Genomic DNA, 20,156 nt, shown 5'->3' with positions numbered 1-20,156 from the left:
GAGGAACCTCCATACTGTTTTCCAGAGTGGCTGCACCAGCTTGCATTCCCACCAACAGTGTAGGAGGGTTCCCCTTTCGCCGCATCCCCGCCAACATCTGTTGTTTCCTGACTTGTTAATTTTAGCCATTCTGACTGGTATGAGGTGATATCTCACTGAGGTTTAGATTTGGATTTCCCTGATGCCAAGCGATGTTGAGCCCTTTTTCATGTGTCTGTTGGCCATTTGGATGTCTTCTTTGGAAATATGTCTATCCATGTCTTCTGCCCATTTCTTGATTGGATCATTTGTTCTTTGGGTGTTGAGTTTGATAAGTTCTTTATAGATTTTGGATACTAGCCCTTTATCTGATATGTCATTTGCAAATATCTTCTCCCATTCTGTTGGTTGTCTTTGGTTTTGTTGACTGTTTCCTTTGCTGTGCGAAAGCTTTTTATCTTGATGAAGTCCCAATAGTTCATTTTTGCCCTTGCTTCCCTTGCCTTTGGCGATGTTTCTAGGAAGAAGTTGCTGAGGCTGAGGTCGAAGAGGTTGCTGACTGTGTTCTCCTCAAGGATTTTGATGGATTCCTGTCTCACATTTAGGTCTTTCATCCCCAGTCCCAAAGCTCTAAAAAAATATTTTACATTTTCCTCTAAAGTTTTATACTTTAAAATTTTAAATTTGAATCCATGATCCATTCTGAGTTAACTTTCATACAAGGTGTGCAATTTAGATAGAGATTCTTTTTCTTGGACTGTGTATGTCCAATTGATCTAGCAACATTTGCTGAAAAGATTATCCTTCCTCCATTGAGTTGCTTTTATGTCTTTTTGTACGTTCTCCATTTTTTTTCTATTAATCTATATGTGTATATCTCTAATTACTATAGCCATACAGTAGGTCCTAACATCAAATACAGTGATATTCTCTTTTTCAAATTCTCTTTTCCATATAAAATTTAGAATAAGCTTGTCTATATCTACAAAAAAATCTTGTCAGGATTTCAATAAAAATTATGTTAAACGTGTAGATAAATTTGAGGAGAATTTGATTAAGTTATTTTAAGTGCTACTTCATGTGAAATTTTAAAAGGTTTAATTTTTTTAAAGGTTCGAATAAAAGGCTTAAACAAATAAAACCCAATGTATTATTACTATATAATTACAATAAAATTGTGTATTGTATGTGGGGTTTTTTTTGACTTTTAACATTTCCATGAAGAAACTTTACACCATTTGAAATTTCACATGAAGAAAGTAACATTGAAAAATAAAGATACCTTTCTACTAATTCTCCACTTCTTTTTTTTTTTTTTAAGTAGGTTCCATGCCCACCATGGAGCCCACTGTGGGGCTTGAACTCATGAGATCAAGACTTGAACTGAGATCAAGACTTGAACTGAGATCAAGAGTTGGACGTTTAACTAACTGAGCCACCCAGGTGCCCCTATTTCTCCACTTCATGTTGCTTTTCTTTCCAATAACGATTATGACATAGTACCTTTTTTCAATTAAAAAATTCACATGTTTACTCATTAAAATTTATACAAAAATATTTCTACCATCAGTACTACCTCTCATGATTACCAAGTATATTTAGTTACTATTCCATAAAAGACTAACATTTTTATATAAGAAATGTCTAATGCTATAATAATTGGAAGAATTTACCTAGTAAAATTTTACCCACCTCTCCCACTGCTCTTACTCTAGCTGACTTCTCTAATTTTGTATTAGAAAAGGAGATGGGGGCACCTGGATGGATCAGTCAGTTAAGCCTCCAATTCTTGGTTTCTGCTCAGGTCATGATCTCAGGATTGTGAGATCAAGCACTGCATGGGGCTCTGCGCTCAGCGGGGAGTCTGCCTCAGAGTTTCTCCCACTGCACCCCTCTCTCTAAAATAAATAAATCTTAAAAAAAAGGAGATGAATTTAACACATGGTTTGCTCTATATCATTCATATTCATACTATGTAACTTATAATACCTATGTGATTTATATCTCTATCTCGATCTCTACACCTGTATATTAGTGTTTGGCACTCATTCAAAAAAGTACTACTAAGCAAATAACAAACTTGTTCTTTGCAACCTTGTTATATTTTAAACTAATATAAATTCTGTCTATATTTATATATACTATCTTTTAGAGGCTTTTAGTTTCAGATTTAATTGCAGTTTAAATAAAAGTTGTACTACTTTTGGTAAAGCACCAAAATGCTTGTTGAGAACCTTACCCTTGAAAGAAGAGAACATAGTTATAAATTTGTATGGTTCTGAGTCAAATATGGTCAGGCTTTGGATTTCACAGCTAAGTATAACTTAGGAAAATGAAAAACATTTATGTTAGGAAATTTTTTTTCCCAGAAAAGAGAAAAAAACTCAAACCTTTGATCTCATTCTCTTGATGTGCTTTAGTATCTTAAATGCCAAAAAGTTCAAAATGTAATAGCCTTATAATCTAAAACTGTTCAATATAAACAAAAAATGTTGGGAGAAATGTATCCTTATGTTGTCTCCCTGGAGAGTAATTTTTTTTTAAAGTCAGAAAAAATATTCTAATTATGTCTTATCTAGTGTGGTGAAGTGGAAAATATAAAAATCTAAGATTAATATTTCAGAAAACAATTTCGTAAAAGACGTTATTTCTATGTACATTATAAGATACTTCTACTTTCACTTACATTTGCTAGTATAATTTAGTATACTTGACTTAAAAGTAGAGGGTTTCATAGTTACCAAATGGTTCAGAGGTCTGCACAAGCTCTTGTATTTGATATAATACATGCTAAAGCAAAAACATAATTTTTTAGTTTGTAAAGAAAAATTTTAGAAAGCTTTAACCTTGTTGTTCATCTTATTTTGGCGGCAGACATTGAAATCAAAGCAGCCAATGCATGTACTAAATCAGTTACCTATGGTAATCACTTCACAGCGTGATCCCCAAAGCAACAGAAGCAGCATTAGTAGGATACTTCTTGGAAATGCAAATTCTAGGGCCCCATCTGAGACCTGAATGACAAACTGTAGGTTAGTGCCCAGGAACTTGTTTTAATAAGCTTTCCAAATGATGTTGATGGTTGTCCTAGTTTGAAAAGCAATGGTTTAGGACAATGAAGTTTCTTTATATACCTTGCTTAGAGGCTCCCAAACAAGCTTTTATGTTTTAGATTCCCCAAAGGAGGGCACTACTTATACTGTTGGTGAGACAATTCTTTGTTATGGTAAACTTTGCGCTTCCCTGGCCATCCAGCAAAAACAGCAATAAACAATGCTATTTACCATGTCCCCTGGGGTTCTTAAGAACTTTGTTAAGAATCACTGATAGGGGCAAAGGCTGTTTAGTCCTTCCTTTCTCCACCTTGGATCCAACCCTCTCCAAAGACCTTGACCACACTCTTACCTTGCTTACCCAAATACTTCCACTAGAAGAATAAAGGAAAAGTGATCCTGTTGGCTTGTAGAAGCATACAAGTGGGGGTGATAGCACAGACTGCATTGAGGCCAATTTTTACTAGTTATATCATATATCACTATCTCATTTTCTATTTTTTCTCAATGTCATGGATCAATTCATTGTTTTCAACCCCAAATATTTTACAGAAATTAAGTGGGGTAAAAACTGGATATTTACATAAAATTGGATATCATTGTAAAATTTAAAATCATAGTCATCTATATTTATATATATATTTATATTTATATTATATATAATTATATATGCCATATATAATTATAAAATTATATTATCATTTGCTATAGTATTATTAAATAATTATATTATGTATTATGCATATATTACATATATAAGTATATAAATATATAATATATATTAAATAATATGTAAATATATTACTATATATACTATATATAATATACTATATACTACATATGCTATATATAATATAGTATGTATATATGCTATATATAAATATATATAAAATACATAAATATATAAGTATATTTAAATATACTTTAATATATATTATATATATGAATGTTGGTAGAAAGAATAATTTTGGTACTAAGACAGATCCACTAGGATTGAAAAATTATATATTCTCTTAGAAACATAAATTCAATCAATGATTTATATAAAAGGATCTGGAATATACCAGTTTATAATTCTTGTTCTAAGAATTCATACATGTCTATCCCAAGCAAATAAAATCTACAGGGTTTAAAGCCCTCTAGAAAGATGAGAACTTATGATATCCTTCTAGTAAAACTCTGCCATTAGTTTTTCTCTTTTATCTCAAACTGTTAAGTATATACTCTAAACTGGGTGGTGGGGGATGAGAAGGTGAATGAGTGATAATGTTTAAGGTTTTTATGAACTTACCTCCACATCAGTCTCCCTAGGAGATGATGCTCTCATGTAGCTCAACAGCAAAAGCAATCGGGTATACCTAATTGATTCATATTTCTAAGACAATGTAATTTTGAATATAAAAATGAAACAGAATGTAACTGAAACAACTATCGTTTTGTTGCCTTTATCTTCTATAAGGTCATACCTCTGAGCCTCCTCCCTTCATATGATTGATACGGTTAGTGTAGGCTAGGAGCAATTCCTAATATACGAACCACTCACCTAAAAACTACCAGAGAATAAAAATGGCTATGGGGAAATACTGCATGGAGTGGCTTAGGGCAGTTCTATTCTAAGTCTTACATCATTTCCTCTTTCATACTCAGAGGGCAAAAATTCAGAAGGCAAGAAGAGAAGTGTCTCTGGCCTTAAAAAGAGGACTCCTCAGGCTCACAAGTATTTATTCCAGTTCATTAGATTAGAAAATCATAGTTATTTGAGGTCAAAAGTAATAATATAATAATATATATAAAAATATAATATATAAAATAGTATATTTTATGTATATATAATATAGTGGGAGACTGTTGTTTGAAGATTTTCTACCAGGGCATATGATTAATACTAACCTAAACCTTTCTTTCCTCACTTCTGTATAATGTATATGTGTATATATATATATATATATATATCTCATGGATATTATATGATATATATGATGCAGTAGGAGACTGTTGGTTGAAGATTTTCTATCAGGGCATATGACTAATACTAACTTAAACCTTTCATTCCTTACTTTTGTATAATTTATCTTATATAGAACCATTTAATTACAACTATCTGTATAAGAACTTTGACCATATACACTCAAAAATGAAAATAACTCAAACAATCTGGAATTCAACTTAGTAGGTATATTCTTCACAGAGATATGGATATAACAGTTCGCAAATTACTGTTCAGTTATGGTTGGACTTACCAAATGAGCAAATAAATAGATGATATTGTGAGCTATTGTTTTTACTGTTGAGAAAGGTTGATAGAGGTATAGACATTGATTTCGGAAAAACTAGGAAGAATTTTGTGGATTAGGATTGGAATTAGAGATATCAGTATAATCTCAACATTTTTTAAAAAAACATTGGTTTTTATTTTTTTTAAGATTTATTTACTTGAGAGAGAGAGCACAGAGGGAGAGGGCGAAGCAGACCCCTGCTGAGCAGGGAGCCCGATGCAGAGCTCAATCCTAGGACCCTGGGATCATGACCTGAGCTGAAGGCAGATGCTTAACTGACTGAGCCACCCAGGCGCCCATCTCACCATTTTTTAATACAGACGTGTAACAGAGATATACAAATAGAGCAGTAGACAGTGATGTGATTATATACATGTGTGTGTACATACATCTATTTCTCATAGATCTATCTATATGCACAGCTCTCTACTGAGAGGAGCTAAAAGCAATAACACTCCATTAGCAATAAGCACACCTCGTGCCCAAATTTTAGTTTCTAAATGCTAATCTCTACTAAAGGGAACCAGAGTTCCTTGGAGAAACAGCTGACTCTAGAACTGAGGCAGGGAAATGAAAAAATGAGCCTGTAATAGTTTTTTTCTCTAGAATTTAAGGAAGTGGTCATAGAATGATAAGGCCATTTCCAAAGGATCAGGAGCCAGCTTGAAGAGACTCACAACCTGGGACAACTTGAGTACTGAAATAAATAACAACAGTGATGGATTATAACTTATTTAATAAAATAATTCCTGAGTCAATACTGAGAAGAGATACATAGATGATAGATGGGAAAAACGTTCTTACATTAGCATGGCAACTAATACATATAGAAGACTGATGGAGCTGAAAAGTCACCATTCTGTAACTATCACAGGCAAGAAGCATCAAATGAATGTAAACTAGTGAGTGAAATTTTGAAAACAAGACATTATGTAGTCTCAAATATCTCCCCACAAAATACTTATTAATTCAACAGAGCAAAACAGTAACATTACAGTAGAGATACCTGGTAGATACCACCTTAATCAAATGATTAAAGTTAACATCACTGGGCCCAAACTGATGTAATGTGCCTTCTGCTATAATACACTGAGAAGGCCACAGCTTCATTTAGGTGGTATTCCTGCCAAAATGCATAATCTGAATTGAAGGATGAGGAAATGAGACAAATTGAAATTGAGAAACGTTTGACAAAAAACTGGCCTGAATTCTTCAAAACAGTCCATGTTGAAAGATAAAGAAAGGCTAAGAAACTATTTCACATGAAAGGAGACTAAAGTGACATGACAATTACATGTACTACAATCAACTGGACTGCAGATTAGATAATAGTTCATAGTGAATCACAGAGCCTGTTTTGATAACTTTACAAAATGGCTAAGAGAAAAGAACTAAGGAAGTGCCTTTGTTCATAAAGCGGACAGTTTAGTTCTTGGAGGTGAAGTAGCACAATGTTTGCAACTTATTCCCAAACAGTCCATAAAAATAGAATAGAATAGAATAGTAGTAGGGCGCCTGGGTGGCTCAGATGGTTAAGCGTCTGCCTTTGGCTCAGGTCATGATCCCAGGGTCCTGGGATCGAGTCCCGCATCGGGCTCCCTGCTCCTTGGGAGCCTGCTTCTCCCTCTGCTTCTCTCTCTCTCTCTCTCTCCCTCTCTCTCTCTCCTCCTCTGTCTCTCATGAATAAATAAATAAAATCTTTAAAAAAAAAAAAAGAATAGAATAGTAGTAGTAGTAATAATAGTAATAAAGATGATGTAAATTAAATCTATATGAGACAAAAGAATTCAAAGTTGCTGGTTTAAGCAGAAATTTGGAAATTTAACTAAAAGGATCTATAGTCTCAATTCAAATGAATTTAATAAAAAAATTATTATGTACCTATTCTATACTCAAAGAGCTCACAGTCCACTAGAAAAGGAAAACATGCATATAAGTAATTATAGTGGAAGAGAAGCATACCGTAAGTACCAAAAATGAAGTATAAGAAAGTACTAAGGAATGCTGAGAGCAAGTGACTAATTCTGTCTGATATATTGTACTAAGTACTTTATATATTAATTCATTGAATGTACCAACAACCTCATTAAGGTGTATACTATTTTATCCCCATTTTACAGATGAGGCAATTGAGGCACAGAGAAATTGAGAATCTGGCCATAGATTTTCTAGCAGTTAGTATAGTAGTCCAGGTATGAAACACAGGCAGCCTGACTCCATAGCACATGCAGAAGGCTTAATGAAGAAGCAGCATTTGAGCTGATCTTTAAGAGATGGGTGTAATTTTAGGATGGGAAGTGGAAAGAAGAATATTTAAGGCTGGAGGCAAAATAAAAGTGAAGGCATGGAAATAATAGTTATAGATCATATGAGGGAATTTGAAAAGTTCAGGGAATAGTATATAGGATGTGGGGAGAGAAATGGGTAATAACAGAGGTTGGGAGATTAGACAAGCTTAAGAAATAAGCCTCCATTGTGAGGATCAATATAGCCTTTGTTAGTAAAGAGAATGATTCTTATTATATGGGCCATAATCTTGAAGTAACTCAATGGCTTCCAAATAAGGAGTCAGCCTTTGTGACATCCAAATGAACCTAGTACCAATAAAATCTTATTACAATTCAATCTCTTCTAAAAATACCAGAACACAAATCATGAGAACACTTTCACAGTGACCTCCACACCCGTATGTATAATAATTTTATTTCACAGTGATCCTATTACTGTGCAATATTGAAATTGCCAGCACTGAAAACAGAACATCTAAAATGCAACAATTCTGCCTTAGTTTAACACAGACTATATAAACCTTTTAAGAACAGAGAATGAAATGTAAATAAATCATGTAGCTCTGCTGTTATAGCTCCTTGTTTGTCATAATATTTATGAAAACTAGGTGATCCAATTAAAGAGATATAATGAGTAATATATTCCATGAACTCTGTTAGATATGCAGTTCTAGCCAGTAAAACGACCAGACATGAATGCTTAATGTTAGATCTCTGAGTTGGAAGCAGATGTAATTGATTGCTCAATTAATAAATGAAAATATTATTTTGGCTTCATAGTAAATTAATTATGAGTAAGGCAAAACATGTGGCACTTACAAATCTTTGTACTAATTTCTTGTAAATATAAATATTAATGAAAATCTGATTTTCATTTACTATAGTTTTAACCTGTCCAAAATGTGCCATAACCAGAGTACACAAAACAATCCAATTGCAAGGACAATAAAAACAAACACTTAAAATTTTCAAAATATCAGAAAATATTTAAAATTAAACATTAACAAATTCATTAGTGACTATGTTTCATATATTTAACAAAGACCAAAAAATGAATTTAATTTTTATAAAACATCTGTGAGGTACAGTTCTTAATTGCCCAATGAAAATCTTATTCCATTCTGGAAAAATCCTAAATTATTTCCTTGATTGACAGACTAGAATTGATTAGTGAGATATAGACAATACTTAGGAAGCATACAGAGGAGAAGAACATGACAAAGGCAGGCAAACAATTTCAAAGAGCATTTGGAAACCAAAAGATATATTTGGCTTGGTATAAAACTAAAGAATAAGTGAACAATTAAGGAAGTGGAACATTGAGTAATGAAAATGTTCTCCACCTAAAAACACCTAAAATGCTATATAAAACTCAACAATCATCCTTTGCCTGTCTCAATGGATTTCTGAGAGTAAGGGAACTCCATAGGGCCTTAACAAAGGGGAAAGGAACTAAAAAGTAGTGTAATAATCTTGAACTGACACCAGCTGCCAGGAGAGTATTTGCTAATAGGGATCTGAGCTTTAATAGAAAGACAAAGAAGAGAGGCTAGTCCTGGATCCCTAGCATTGTGGAAACCTGGAACTATTATCACTACATGAAAGTAGAAACCTTGAAAAGCTATATTCCCCCATGAAAAGATGCATTACAATAAAAAAGTCCTACTCAGTAGCAAAGGAGATGATAAAAGGTAACTTCTCTGTTTAAACCTCAGCTTCAAATGAAAAGGTTAAAGGAATCTCAAGCTGAAAACATAACGTTAACTGATCTTAAGATCTAGTACTTCAAGATGCCTGGCATAAGCAAATATAAATCCTTTCTATTGAAATTTACTTCTAACCCAGGCCCCACAAGATTCCCACAGATTTAAGTAGCCCCTAAATGAATTCAAAATATATAATTACAAAACTAATAGGGAAAAAAGACAGCAAGAATGAAGTCAACAGGAAAAAAAAAAAAACACCAAAATTAGATCTCTATGGACATCAGCTATCATATAACAGACACAGAATATAAAATAACTATGCTTAAAAAAATTATGAAAAGAAGAAATTGAAACACAAGCAAGGAAAAGGTCATTATAAAAACAAACAACCAAAATATAGTTTCTAGCAATGAAAGATATAATTATATAACTAAAAACCTAACTATTAAAATATTTTTTTCAAACAATACTTTAAACAATTAGGGGAAAACGATTATGTACTGGTTATTAAAGGATCAAAGAATTTTTGTTAATTTTTATTAGGTGTGCTAATGACATGGCAATTATTTAGAATGGCTGTATTTCTTAGATGTATGTACTATAGTATGGCATGTTATCTGGAATTTCCTTCAAAATACTTCAAAAGAAAGGAAAAGGAATAAGCAAATGTAGGAAAATGTAAGAAATGTTGAATCTGAGCAATGTGTATATGTGTATATGTGAAATTTTTATAATAAAAATAAAAGGAAAACTTCACTCATATGGGAAATTTAAGAAACAAAACAAACATGCAAAAGGGAAAAAATGAGAGAAAGAGAGAGAGACAAATCAAGAAATAGATTCTTAATTATAGAGAACTGATGGTTACCAGAGGGGAGGTGGGTTGGGGGCTGGGTTAAATAGGTGATGGGGATTAAGGACTACACTTGTAGTGATGAGCACAGGGTGATGAATGGAAGTGTTGAATTACTATATTGTAATATAACACTGTATAACCAGCTGGAATTAAAATAAAAACTTTTAAAAAAAGAAATAATTGGGGAGGGGAAAGAAAACTCAATGGATAGTACAATCAAAATATTAGATAAAGCCAAAGAGAGAATTAGAGAATTGAAAGATGGATCTGAAGAGGGTATCTAGATTATGATTAAAACTTAAAGGAGGAAAAAAAAGGAAAAAAAAAAACAACTCACCTTCCTTTGGGCTCACTGCTGCAGGAAGACTATTCCAATCAAGAGTCCAAGTAGGGCAAGGGTGGGGAGAAAACATCACTTCAATGCCTTTTTCCTAGAAATAGGAAATAGGAAATAGACTCTTTCCAAATTAATGAATTAATAAAATCCTGTTATGGTTTAGAAGGCCAAATTTCTCTTTTGTTTTCTTTTTTTTTTTTTTTTTTGGTACCAATGCAAATTTATTCTCATTAGGACAATTGTTAGGTAATTGTTTAAAAGCTGAAATCACTCACAACCTGTAAAACAGAATGAAGTAAGTGTTTGGATGGGACCACACAATCTTTAATTTGAGGAATCCATTTTCAGTCATAAACTCATACAGGTTTTGGAGTCAGTGAATTTATCTCACAGAAGTGCCCTTCCACAGATGAGAAGATTGTCCCCAGAGACCAACTTGCTATGTGGCCTTGGGCTAGTCATGTAGTTGATGTATTTGAAAGAGTGCTCCCTTCAGGGAAAAAATCAAACAACAAAAAAAAGATATCTAGGTATTATATGGCAAATTTTCTTTTCTATAGTGTCAAGAAGGAGCATAAATAGTAATGATCATTAGATGTTCCTCAAAATATTTAGTTACATAAGAAATACAATGTGTTTTTTGATAGAACAGTTACTTTCCTTTTTTTATACCGAGATAACAAAAAAATGCTATTTTTAAATTATTGCCTAAAACTACATAGAAATAAATATTCTTATACTTAGAAATCAATTGGATGTCAAAAAGAAAAGTCACCTGAAGATAAAAATTTTATCAAAAACATTCCACACAGGGATAAAAAAAGAAAAACTGATTCTGCATATCCATCAAAATCTGTCTTTACATATATGAAAATAGCTACACAGCCTACGAGTTATATTTACAGGACAAAAAGCCCCACTTCAACATAACACCCCCAAAACATCATCCATACCACAAAGGCTTGTAATGCCTCTAAAAAAGGATTCCTCTGTTGTAACCAAATGGTTCCCAACATTTTCAAAACTGAGGACCACTTTTCAATACATAAAAAAATTCTCAAGCTCCTTCCCCATGTCAAAAGTTACACATTTATTTATTTGATCTGCAGACAGTTGTGTGGCATAAATATGGATTTTCAGACCCCTTGCAATCACTTTCTGAGTACATAGTCCACAGGATAGATATCCAGGGTCCAGGGTTTTATCTTTAGAAATATCATATTCAAAAGAAAAATCTCTGAGAATCTATCACTAATTTGAATCAATTAGTTCATGAAATTATGAAATTATGAAAACTAGCTGAATTCTGGTTCAGCTAGTTTTATGAATTATGAAATTATGAAAACTAGCTTTAAATTATGAAAACTAGCTGAATTCTGGTTCCAAAGGAAATACTATGAAGATTCTTTGTTGAGGTAGAGACATCTTCATGTCTAGAGGTCTAGAGCACTTACTCCAGAAACTTCCAGCACTTCCAGAAAAATAAACATCTTCCCCCTTATTCTAGACCAGCCATACTAAACTTGCTCTCCCTCATTTCACCAAATTTAATCCCACCTTAGGGTCTCTTCAAAAATACTATATGAGATGTCACTCACACACCATTACGTTTAAAGCATACAATTCAATGTTTTTTATAATATTCACAGTTGCACCATAATCAACACTAATTTGAGAATATTTTCATCATCTCAAAAAGAAGTCCCATATCCATTAGTAAATACTCTCTATTTCCCCCCCTCAGCTCCTTGCCTTAGGTAACTACTAATCTACCTTCTGCCCCTATAGACTTGCTCAGGGTCTATTCACTCGCTGGACCCTCTGCCTAGAACACTTCCTCCAAATCTTCAGTTCATTCAGGTCATTTGCTCAATGTCTTCACCTGGTCAGATAAGCCTCCCTGACCGCTCTATCTAAAAAGGATTCCAACTCACATAACCTCCACCCCCTTATCCCACATTACTTTTTTGTGGCACTTATCATTACCTATTGTGTTAACACATTTGTGTTTTTTATTTACCTCCCCCACGAGAATATAAGGCTCATGAAGGCAGTCCAATTTGTTCTTCATATATCCCACATTCAAAACAATGACTAAACATATACATTTTTTGGACTAACTGACTAAATAAATAAATTTAAAACCTTTGGAGAATAAGGGAAATTTTGGAGGCAAGAATATGCCAAAGAAAACAAAAGGGGAAAAAAAAGTGAGATGTGAGTGTTTGTAAGAAATACTTTACTATTTTATACTTCCACTTGGCACCAATTTCATTTGTCCTTAACTAATTGGCACAAAATACTGTGACTACACAAAAATTAATAGTTACTGTCATACATTCACATAATTTATTATTTTGATATAATATTTACTAGTTTTCAAAACATATGTCAATAATTCACTAGTAAGTAGCAAAAACAATGTCCTGCTAAAAAGGAACATTTATTGTATCTAATATATACTTTCAAGTTAGAATTAAATGAAATAGAAATTTTAACTTATTTTCAGATTTGAGCCTTTTTTTTTTGTCGATGTAATGTCCCAGTCATTTTTTTATATAACCATAAGTTTTGAAATCAGAAAAGAATCCTACAGAATATCTACTATACTCTCCTAATTTATAAATGGAGAAGTTAAGATCCTTTGGTTAAACAACATACTAAAGGTCACAATGTTAGCTTAGCCTCAACTCTGGGACTAGAATCCCAGTCACCTGGTCCCTACTAGTCTTACCATGGGCTGCTCCCAAGCCAATGCCTGAGAGTGGCTGAGATAACATGGCAGGCCTATTCCTGAGAAACATGGAACTCTCTGACAGATGATTTGGGTTCAAGGATTCCCCACTGGCTTGCCAAAACTTTCTTAGACCTGCAGTGAAGTCTAAAGCTTTTCTAACCCAATTGTCCTTCCTTCCCTGTCTCATGCACAAGGGTCAAACCTGCATCATAGACTGAAGGCTCTCCCAGCCTCCTCCATCTCCCTCCCCACTTTACCTCACAGATTTCCCTCAGTAGAACTCTTGCACATCTAACCCATCTTTGTCTGCTTGGGGGACCTGAACTAACACACCCCCTATAAATTAAAAATTCAGGATTCCTTTTTATTTTTTTTCCTTTTTATTTTTTATGTTATTATAAGACAGCTTATTTTTTACAATTATTTGTTAACTTTTCCTGAATTTAAATTTGTTATTTATTTCTCATTGTTTATAGATATTTTTAATATGCATAAAATACAGAATACAGGAATAGGAAATACAGAATAGGAAAAAATACAAATGTTTTTCCTAATGTCATTTTATTGCTAGAAAAACATAGGTAGAAAAATCTGAATTACCAATTTTCTTTAAGACTGTGTAAGTACGAATTAAAAGCAGATTTTTGGTTTGTTGAAATTTTGAAAATTAGTATTTTAATGCAAAGCAAATTATTGATGATTATTTATTTTAAAAAACTCAAGAGGTAAAACTGAGATCCCTGCACAGTATAGTCATCTGATCAAGACACATCAAACTTTGGACATGCCTTGATACCTTCTAAAATCAACTATAAAATCCTATTTCATTGTTTCATCACTAGGTTAACAAAGCCTAACTGATGAGATAAGGGGCTGATGTCACTTCTAAAATCTTGTGCTTTTCTAATTCAGCAAACTTTCTGTTAACCAAAAAACTCAAATGCTTCCTAACCCAAGTGGGGAAATATAATGAATATCTTTCCAGTACGACTCAGATGAATAGCTCAAATTACTTCCTGATTTTTCCTCTATTCAAATAAATCTTCAAATAGTTGAAGTTAAAAGCAAAACATTTTTGTAAATTGTTTAGAATGATAGAGAAAATAAAGCCTATTGGGAAAATTTCTACAATAAGTACTATTAGAAACAAATTTTGCTGCAAAGAGAAAAAAAGAAATATCTGTTTTATAAAAAGGCATTAAAATGAAAAAGTAAAAACAAAATTCAAAGAACTAAAACATCTTAAATTTAGACAAAACCTTGGAAAGTAAATTGAGATATTCATTTTCATATTCTTTAACTTCAAATCATCTCAAAATTTAAAAACTGAGAGCAAAACCTTGCAACAGAAAAATGTCAGGTTAAAACAATACATTTGACCAGATGTGATATGACCTTGGCCAATGTCTTGAATATTAAAAAAAAAAAGTTTTGAGAAAAATACTTTTTAAAAAATACATATTCTGACTTACTTGGCTCCAAAGACACATACTAATAAAAATCTTCAATTTACTATATCTCATTTATATGCAAAAGACATAGAAATATTAACTGGGTAAGGGTGATATAAAATAGTTACAAATAAAATTTAAAACAAAAGTAATGTGAATAAATGATTGCAAGTTGGGGTAGAATGCTCAGCAACATTATCACGTGGAATTTTTCAAAGAAAATTTTAAGAAAAACATTTTAAGTACCATTAACTTGGTCATAGTGGGTCTTGGTCCTCCTATAAATGAAGCATCATTTTGCTCCTCTACACCTGGAATCTCACTTAAGTTTGAATCTTGTTCATTTGAGGTGGTCAGCAACTCTGGTAAATGGAGAAACTGGATCCCACACTGAGAAGCTGCTGTTTTTACTCTTGGCACTTCCTGAATCCTCTGGTACCAAGCAGCCAGCAGTGGAAATTCCATCAGCTTTTCAGAAAGTTTCTTGCAGATAATTACCTAGGCATGCAGAGAACAAAACATACTACTACACATTTTTTGTTTATAATAGCTGTCGAGGTACCTTTACATATCATAAAATTCACACATTTTAAGTGTACAGTTCAAACAATGAGTTTGAGCAAATTTATACAATTGTGTAACTACCACCACAATCCAGTATTAGAACACTTATATCATACCAAAAGTTTCTGTTGTGATCACCTACAGTCAATCGCTGCTTCCCCAGTTCATTGCAAGCAGCCACTGATCTGCTTTCCATATTTATAATTTGCCTTTTCTTGTATTTCAGATAAGTGGAATCATAAAATGTGTCTTTTTAACTTAGCATTAAGTTTCTGAGGTTCATCATGTAGTTGCATTTATCAGTAGTTTGTTTCTTTTCATTGTAAGTAGTAATCATTGTGAGGCATAATATATTTTGTTTATCCATTTGCTAGTTGACAGACATTTGCATTGTTTCCAGTTTTTGATAATTATGAATAACGTTGCTATAAGAACTCATGCACCAGTGTTTGTTTGAATGTTTTTCATTTCTTAGGAGTAGATACTAGGAGCCAAGTTGCTAGGTTGTATGGAAACTGTAGGCTTAAGTTTTAAAGAAACTGCCTAACTCCTCTCCCTGATGGCTGTACCATTTTATATCCCCACTAGAAAATGTCCCAATTTCTCCAAATCTTTTTTTTTTAAAGATTTTATTTATTTATTTGAGAGAAAGAGAATGAGAGACAGAGAGCACGAGAGGGAAGAGGGTCAGAGGGAGAAGCAGACTCCCTGCTGAGCAGGGAGCCCGATGCGGGACTCGATCCCGGGACTCCAGGATCATGACCTGAGCCGAAGGCAGTCGCCCAACCAACTGAGCAACCCAGGTGCCCCCAATTTCTCCAAATCTTGCCAATGACTGGTATTGTCAGTCTTTTTTACTTGAACTATTCTAGTGGATGTGTGGTAGTATCTCATTGTGATTTCAAATTTGCATTTCCCTGTGGTTAATGATGTTAAGCATCATGTACTTATTTGCCATTCAAGTATCTTCTTTAGTCAAGTTTTCTATATTTTTAGTATTCATTTCACAATATATAAATTGGGGCAACTCAACAACAAGAAAACAACCAATTAAAAAGATGGGCAAAAGATCTGGACACCTCAGAATTACATAGTTGGCAGTCATATATATGACAAAGAAGTTACATAGATGGCAAATAAATATATGAAAAAACATTCATCACCGTATATCATTAGAGAATTGCAAGTTAAAAGAAGGAGACACCACTACACACCTATTAGAAGGGTGAAAAGGCAAAACCCTGACAACAGCAAAAGCTGGTAAGGATGTGGAGCAACAGGAACTCCCATTCATTGCTGGTGGGAATGCAGAATGGGATACCCACTTTGAAAGACAGTTTGGCGATTACTTACAAAGCTAAACAATTCTCACAGTATGATCCGGCAATTGCACTCCAAATGAGTTGAAAACTTATGTCCATGTAAAAACCTGCACATGGATGTTTATAACACTTTTATTCATAATTGTCCAAACTTGGAAGCAACCAAGATGTTCTTCAATAGGTGAATGGACAAATAGCATCCAAACAATAAAATATTATCCAGCACTAAAAAGAAATGAACTCATCAAGCCATGAAAAGACACAGAGGAACATTAAAAGCATACTAAGTGAAAGAAGCCAATCTGAGGGGCTATATACTGTGTAATTCCAAATATATGACATTCGGGAAAAGGTAAAACTATGAAGACAAGAAAAGGATCAATGGTTGTCAGGGGTTAGGACAGAGGGATGAATAGGTGGAGCACGGATTTTTAGGGAAGTAAAACTATTCTGTATGATACAATAATGATGGATGCATATCATACATTTGTCAAAACTCAAAATGTACAACCCAAAGGGTTAACCCTAATATAAAATATGGTTTGGGTTGTAGTAATTTGTTAATGTAGGTTCATCAGTTGTAATAAATGCACCAGTCTGGTGCAGGATGTTGATGGTAGAGGAGACTGTGTGTGCAGGGACAGAGGGTATCTGGGAACTTTCTGTACTTTCTGCTCAATTTTACTATAAACCTGGAATTACTCTAAACAATTGTCTATTTTTTAAAGATATTTTTAAAATCAAAACATACTATTTAAAAAGGACTGACAAAGGACAAATGTCTTAGCAATAATAAGAGGCCCAAAAGGTATTTGTGAATTACTTGAAGGATAATAATAAATATTATATACACACAAACTAAGAATGTATGCACATACTGACTATCCTATAAGCCAAAAAATATATATATAATGGAAAAGACCAATACTTAGCAGAAAAAGGACAAAAAATTATTCTAAGATAATCAATAGAAATAACATGGCAACATTTGGAATGTCTATAAATGCTACAATTTAAAATCATTTGGGGAAATTTTATATCGTATATTCCAGTTTCTATCATCTTTCATTGGTAGCATATTTGTATGCCTCACTAAAAACTCTTCCTTAGTCAACTTCCTTCAAATCTAGAAACCCCTTCATCTATAATTCATGGGCAAGAACACATTCCTCTGTCCCCAACCCTCATTATATTTTATAAGTTCTCAACACACTGAACATAGAGAGTAAATGGACACTGCTTAATCAAAAACCTAAAATACTTAATACGTACTTATTTATGAACATGAATTTAAGTGGTTAATGGGGAGAGAATTAAAATAAGTTGAAGTGTATGTGGTATTTTTAAATGATTAGAATTTGATATCTCCATTAAGTCTACAGTCACTGGTATATTTTGAGGAATCTCAATGGAAGTTATACACTCACTGAGGAAGTGAGGGAATGAGAGAAATGGAGACGCTGTACTCTTAAGAATGATCTAAAGTTCCTTTTTTTCTTTAGTGAAGCCTTCTTCCCCTGAATGTATGAACTGTAAAACAGAATCAAATCAGTATAACCTAAAAGTAATGTAAGAAACACCCTCAGAACCATATTTTTAAAAAAGATTTGATGGGGTAGGGGGAGATTTCACTGAAGTAAAATAGTAAAAAGATAAAAGATACAATTATAGATATTTAGAAGTGAAAAGATAACTAGCATCAGTTAGAATTTTTTATAACAGCAGTTAAAGTAAGGCTTTTATTCAAATTAGAAAATGTGAAACCATTACTCCTGATTTAAATTATCTTCTTGTTTTCTCTTGGCCAGATGCCTTCTCTGTACTATCACCACCAAACTTCAATTTCTTTAAAAATTTGAATGCTCTTGCTTCTTTTTGAGGCACTGAATGTTGTTTCCATAGAAACAGTAATAATGTCACCAACAGATTATGACTGGTGATTATGAACAAATAGATAAATAAAAAGGTCAAATCAAGAAAATCTTGACAAATATATCTAGCAATAATCAGTACCAAAGCAGAAGCCAGAAAGGACAGAAAATTATGAAAAATTCACATGCATGTGTATTTCAGTCTATTTTAACTGGACTTTAAATAAGCACTAGTAATTGCTTGTAAAAGCAAGGTTTATGTCTAACTCTTTGTATACAGCAAGCACTTAAAACACTGCCTTGCAAATAATATTCTGGTGAGTGAACAAATGATCAAGAAACTATTTATTAAAAGCTTCAAAGAAGAATCTCCTCAATTAATGTTTTTCAAACAGTTGTTTATGACCTATGGAAAAGTTGTGAAATCAACATAGTTTTTAAAATGGCATAAAATGGAAAATATCAGAGTACACAGCATGTAGTAAGGTGGGTTGCAAGTATATTTAATGTATACAAGATATATATTTGTAGAAGTATGCTCAATCACCTGTAAAATGCCTTATTTACTGTGAGTTAAAGTAAAAGAGTTTGAAATATACTGTCTAAATGGTACTCTGGGAACCAAACAGTTTATAATTCTCACCAAAATTCTTTTTTTTTTTCTTTTTTCTGAGACAGAGAGAGAGTCTTAAGCAGTCTCCACACTTAATGGACTGAGCCACCCAGGTTCCCCCTTGCCAAAATTCTTAATTGCCTGAAAATAGCTTATGTGCTAAGGGCACTGAGTTTAAGTTGTGATAAATTAATCAAATAAGAAATGTTCTAATTTCTTCACCTTTCCTTTCCTCTCCTTGGTAGTGATTTATTCTTGTTAAATGCATATGGCATCTTTCCTTCCATTGGAAAATAAGTTCTGATTAAGTAACAATAATTCACGTTTAAGAGAAATCGAGGAGTTTTACACTGTATGGCAGGTCATCCCATTTAATCAACATGCCAGGCTGCTCTGCTAATATCCAGAAAGCTCAGGAGGTACTGAACCACATTCATTACACTCAAGAAGATATATTTAAGGAAATGGCTAAGAAAAATGTATGAGATGAAAATTATATTTGTTCCTAAGAAATGATTTTTAAAAAAGTTACCTGCCTGATAAGATCAAAACCATTATAAATATCACGGTTTCTTAAAGACAAGAAAATAAGATTATTCTTAAATAATGATAAAAAACTGCTGCTACCAAGAGCATAAAATGAAACCCTAATGGTTTTGTAGTTAATTGTAATAAGGGCCAGCAAAACTTGCCTGGAGAGAAGCAAGATGTTACATTTATCCAACATATCTCCTCCTCTGCATCACCTTCCAATCATTTATTATATAAAATGTTTTGTACTTACTTTATGTCACTTCCTTAGTCATGTTTACTCTTTTGAAAATATGTCATAACTAACAAATGTTTAGGGGGGCAGTGTAAGCAGTCAACTATCTAATTGGAAGTATAATCCCAATTCTGCATTTTTTACTTATAGATTAGAACTGGTGGGTTAAAACTGAAAACTCTTGAGGACCTAATGCAGAGGAGGAGATACGGAATATACAAATTAACCACTAAATATGTGGCATCCATAGTTTTTGCAATATGCCAGCCAGTAGTCAGATTCCCATTTTATTCCTAATTTTATGACAATAGGGACAAGTGAAAGAGACATTTAACAT

The 20,156-nt window shown here is 33.0% G+C and overlaps 1 protein-coding gene across 2 annotated transcripts in view; it reads right to left on the bottom strand.

The window, feature by feature from the left end:
• Positions 1–20,156, bottom strand: part of GSTCD (glutathione S-transferase C-terminal domain containing) — a 132,270-nt gene that overhangs the window by 96,050 nt on the left and 16,064 nt on the right. For both annotated transcript variants that reach the window (XM_025873670.2, XM_025873668.2), the window contains exons 4-5: positions 14,930–15,181; positions 10,496–10,589 (exon numbers count right to left, since the gene is read on the bottom strand). In XM_025873670.2, coding sequence (XP_025729455.2) covers positions 10,496–10,589; positions 14,930–15,181 — 346 coding nt within the window. The remainder of the gene's footprint in view (positions 1–10,495; positions 10,590–14,929; positions 15,182–20,156) is intronic.

The sequence above is a fragment of the Callorhinus ursinus genome, unplaced genomic scaffold, assembly GCF_003265705.2.
Source record: "Callorhinus ursinus isolate GAN/ISIS: 27379988/994484 unplaced genomic scaffold, GSC_fseal_2.0 scaffold4, whole genome shotgun sequence".
Taxonomy (NCBI): Eukaryota; Metazoa; Chordata; class Mammalia; order Carnivora; family Otariidae; genus Callorhinus; species Callorhinus ursinus.
This window is presented reverse-complemented; position numbering and strand designations above follow the sequence as displayed.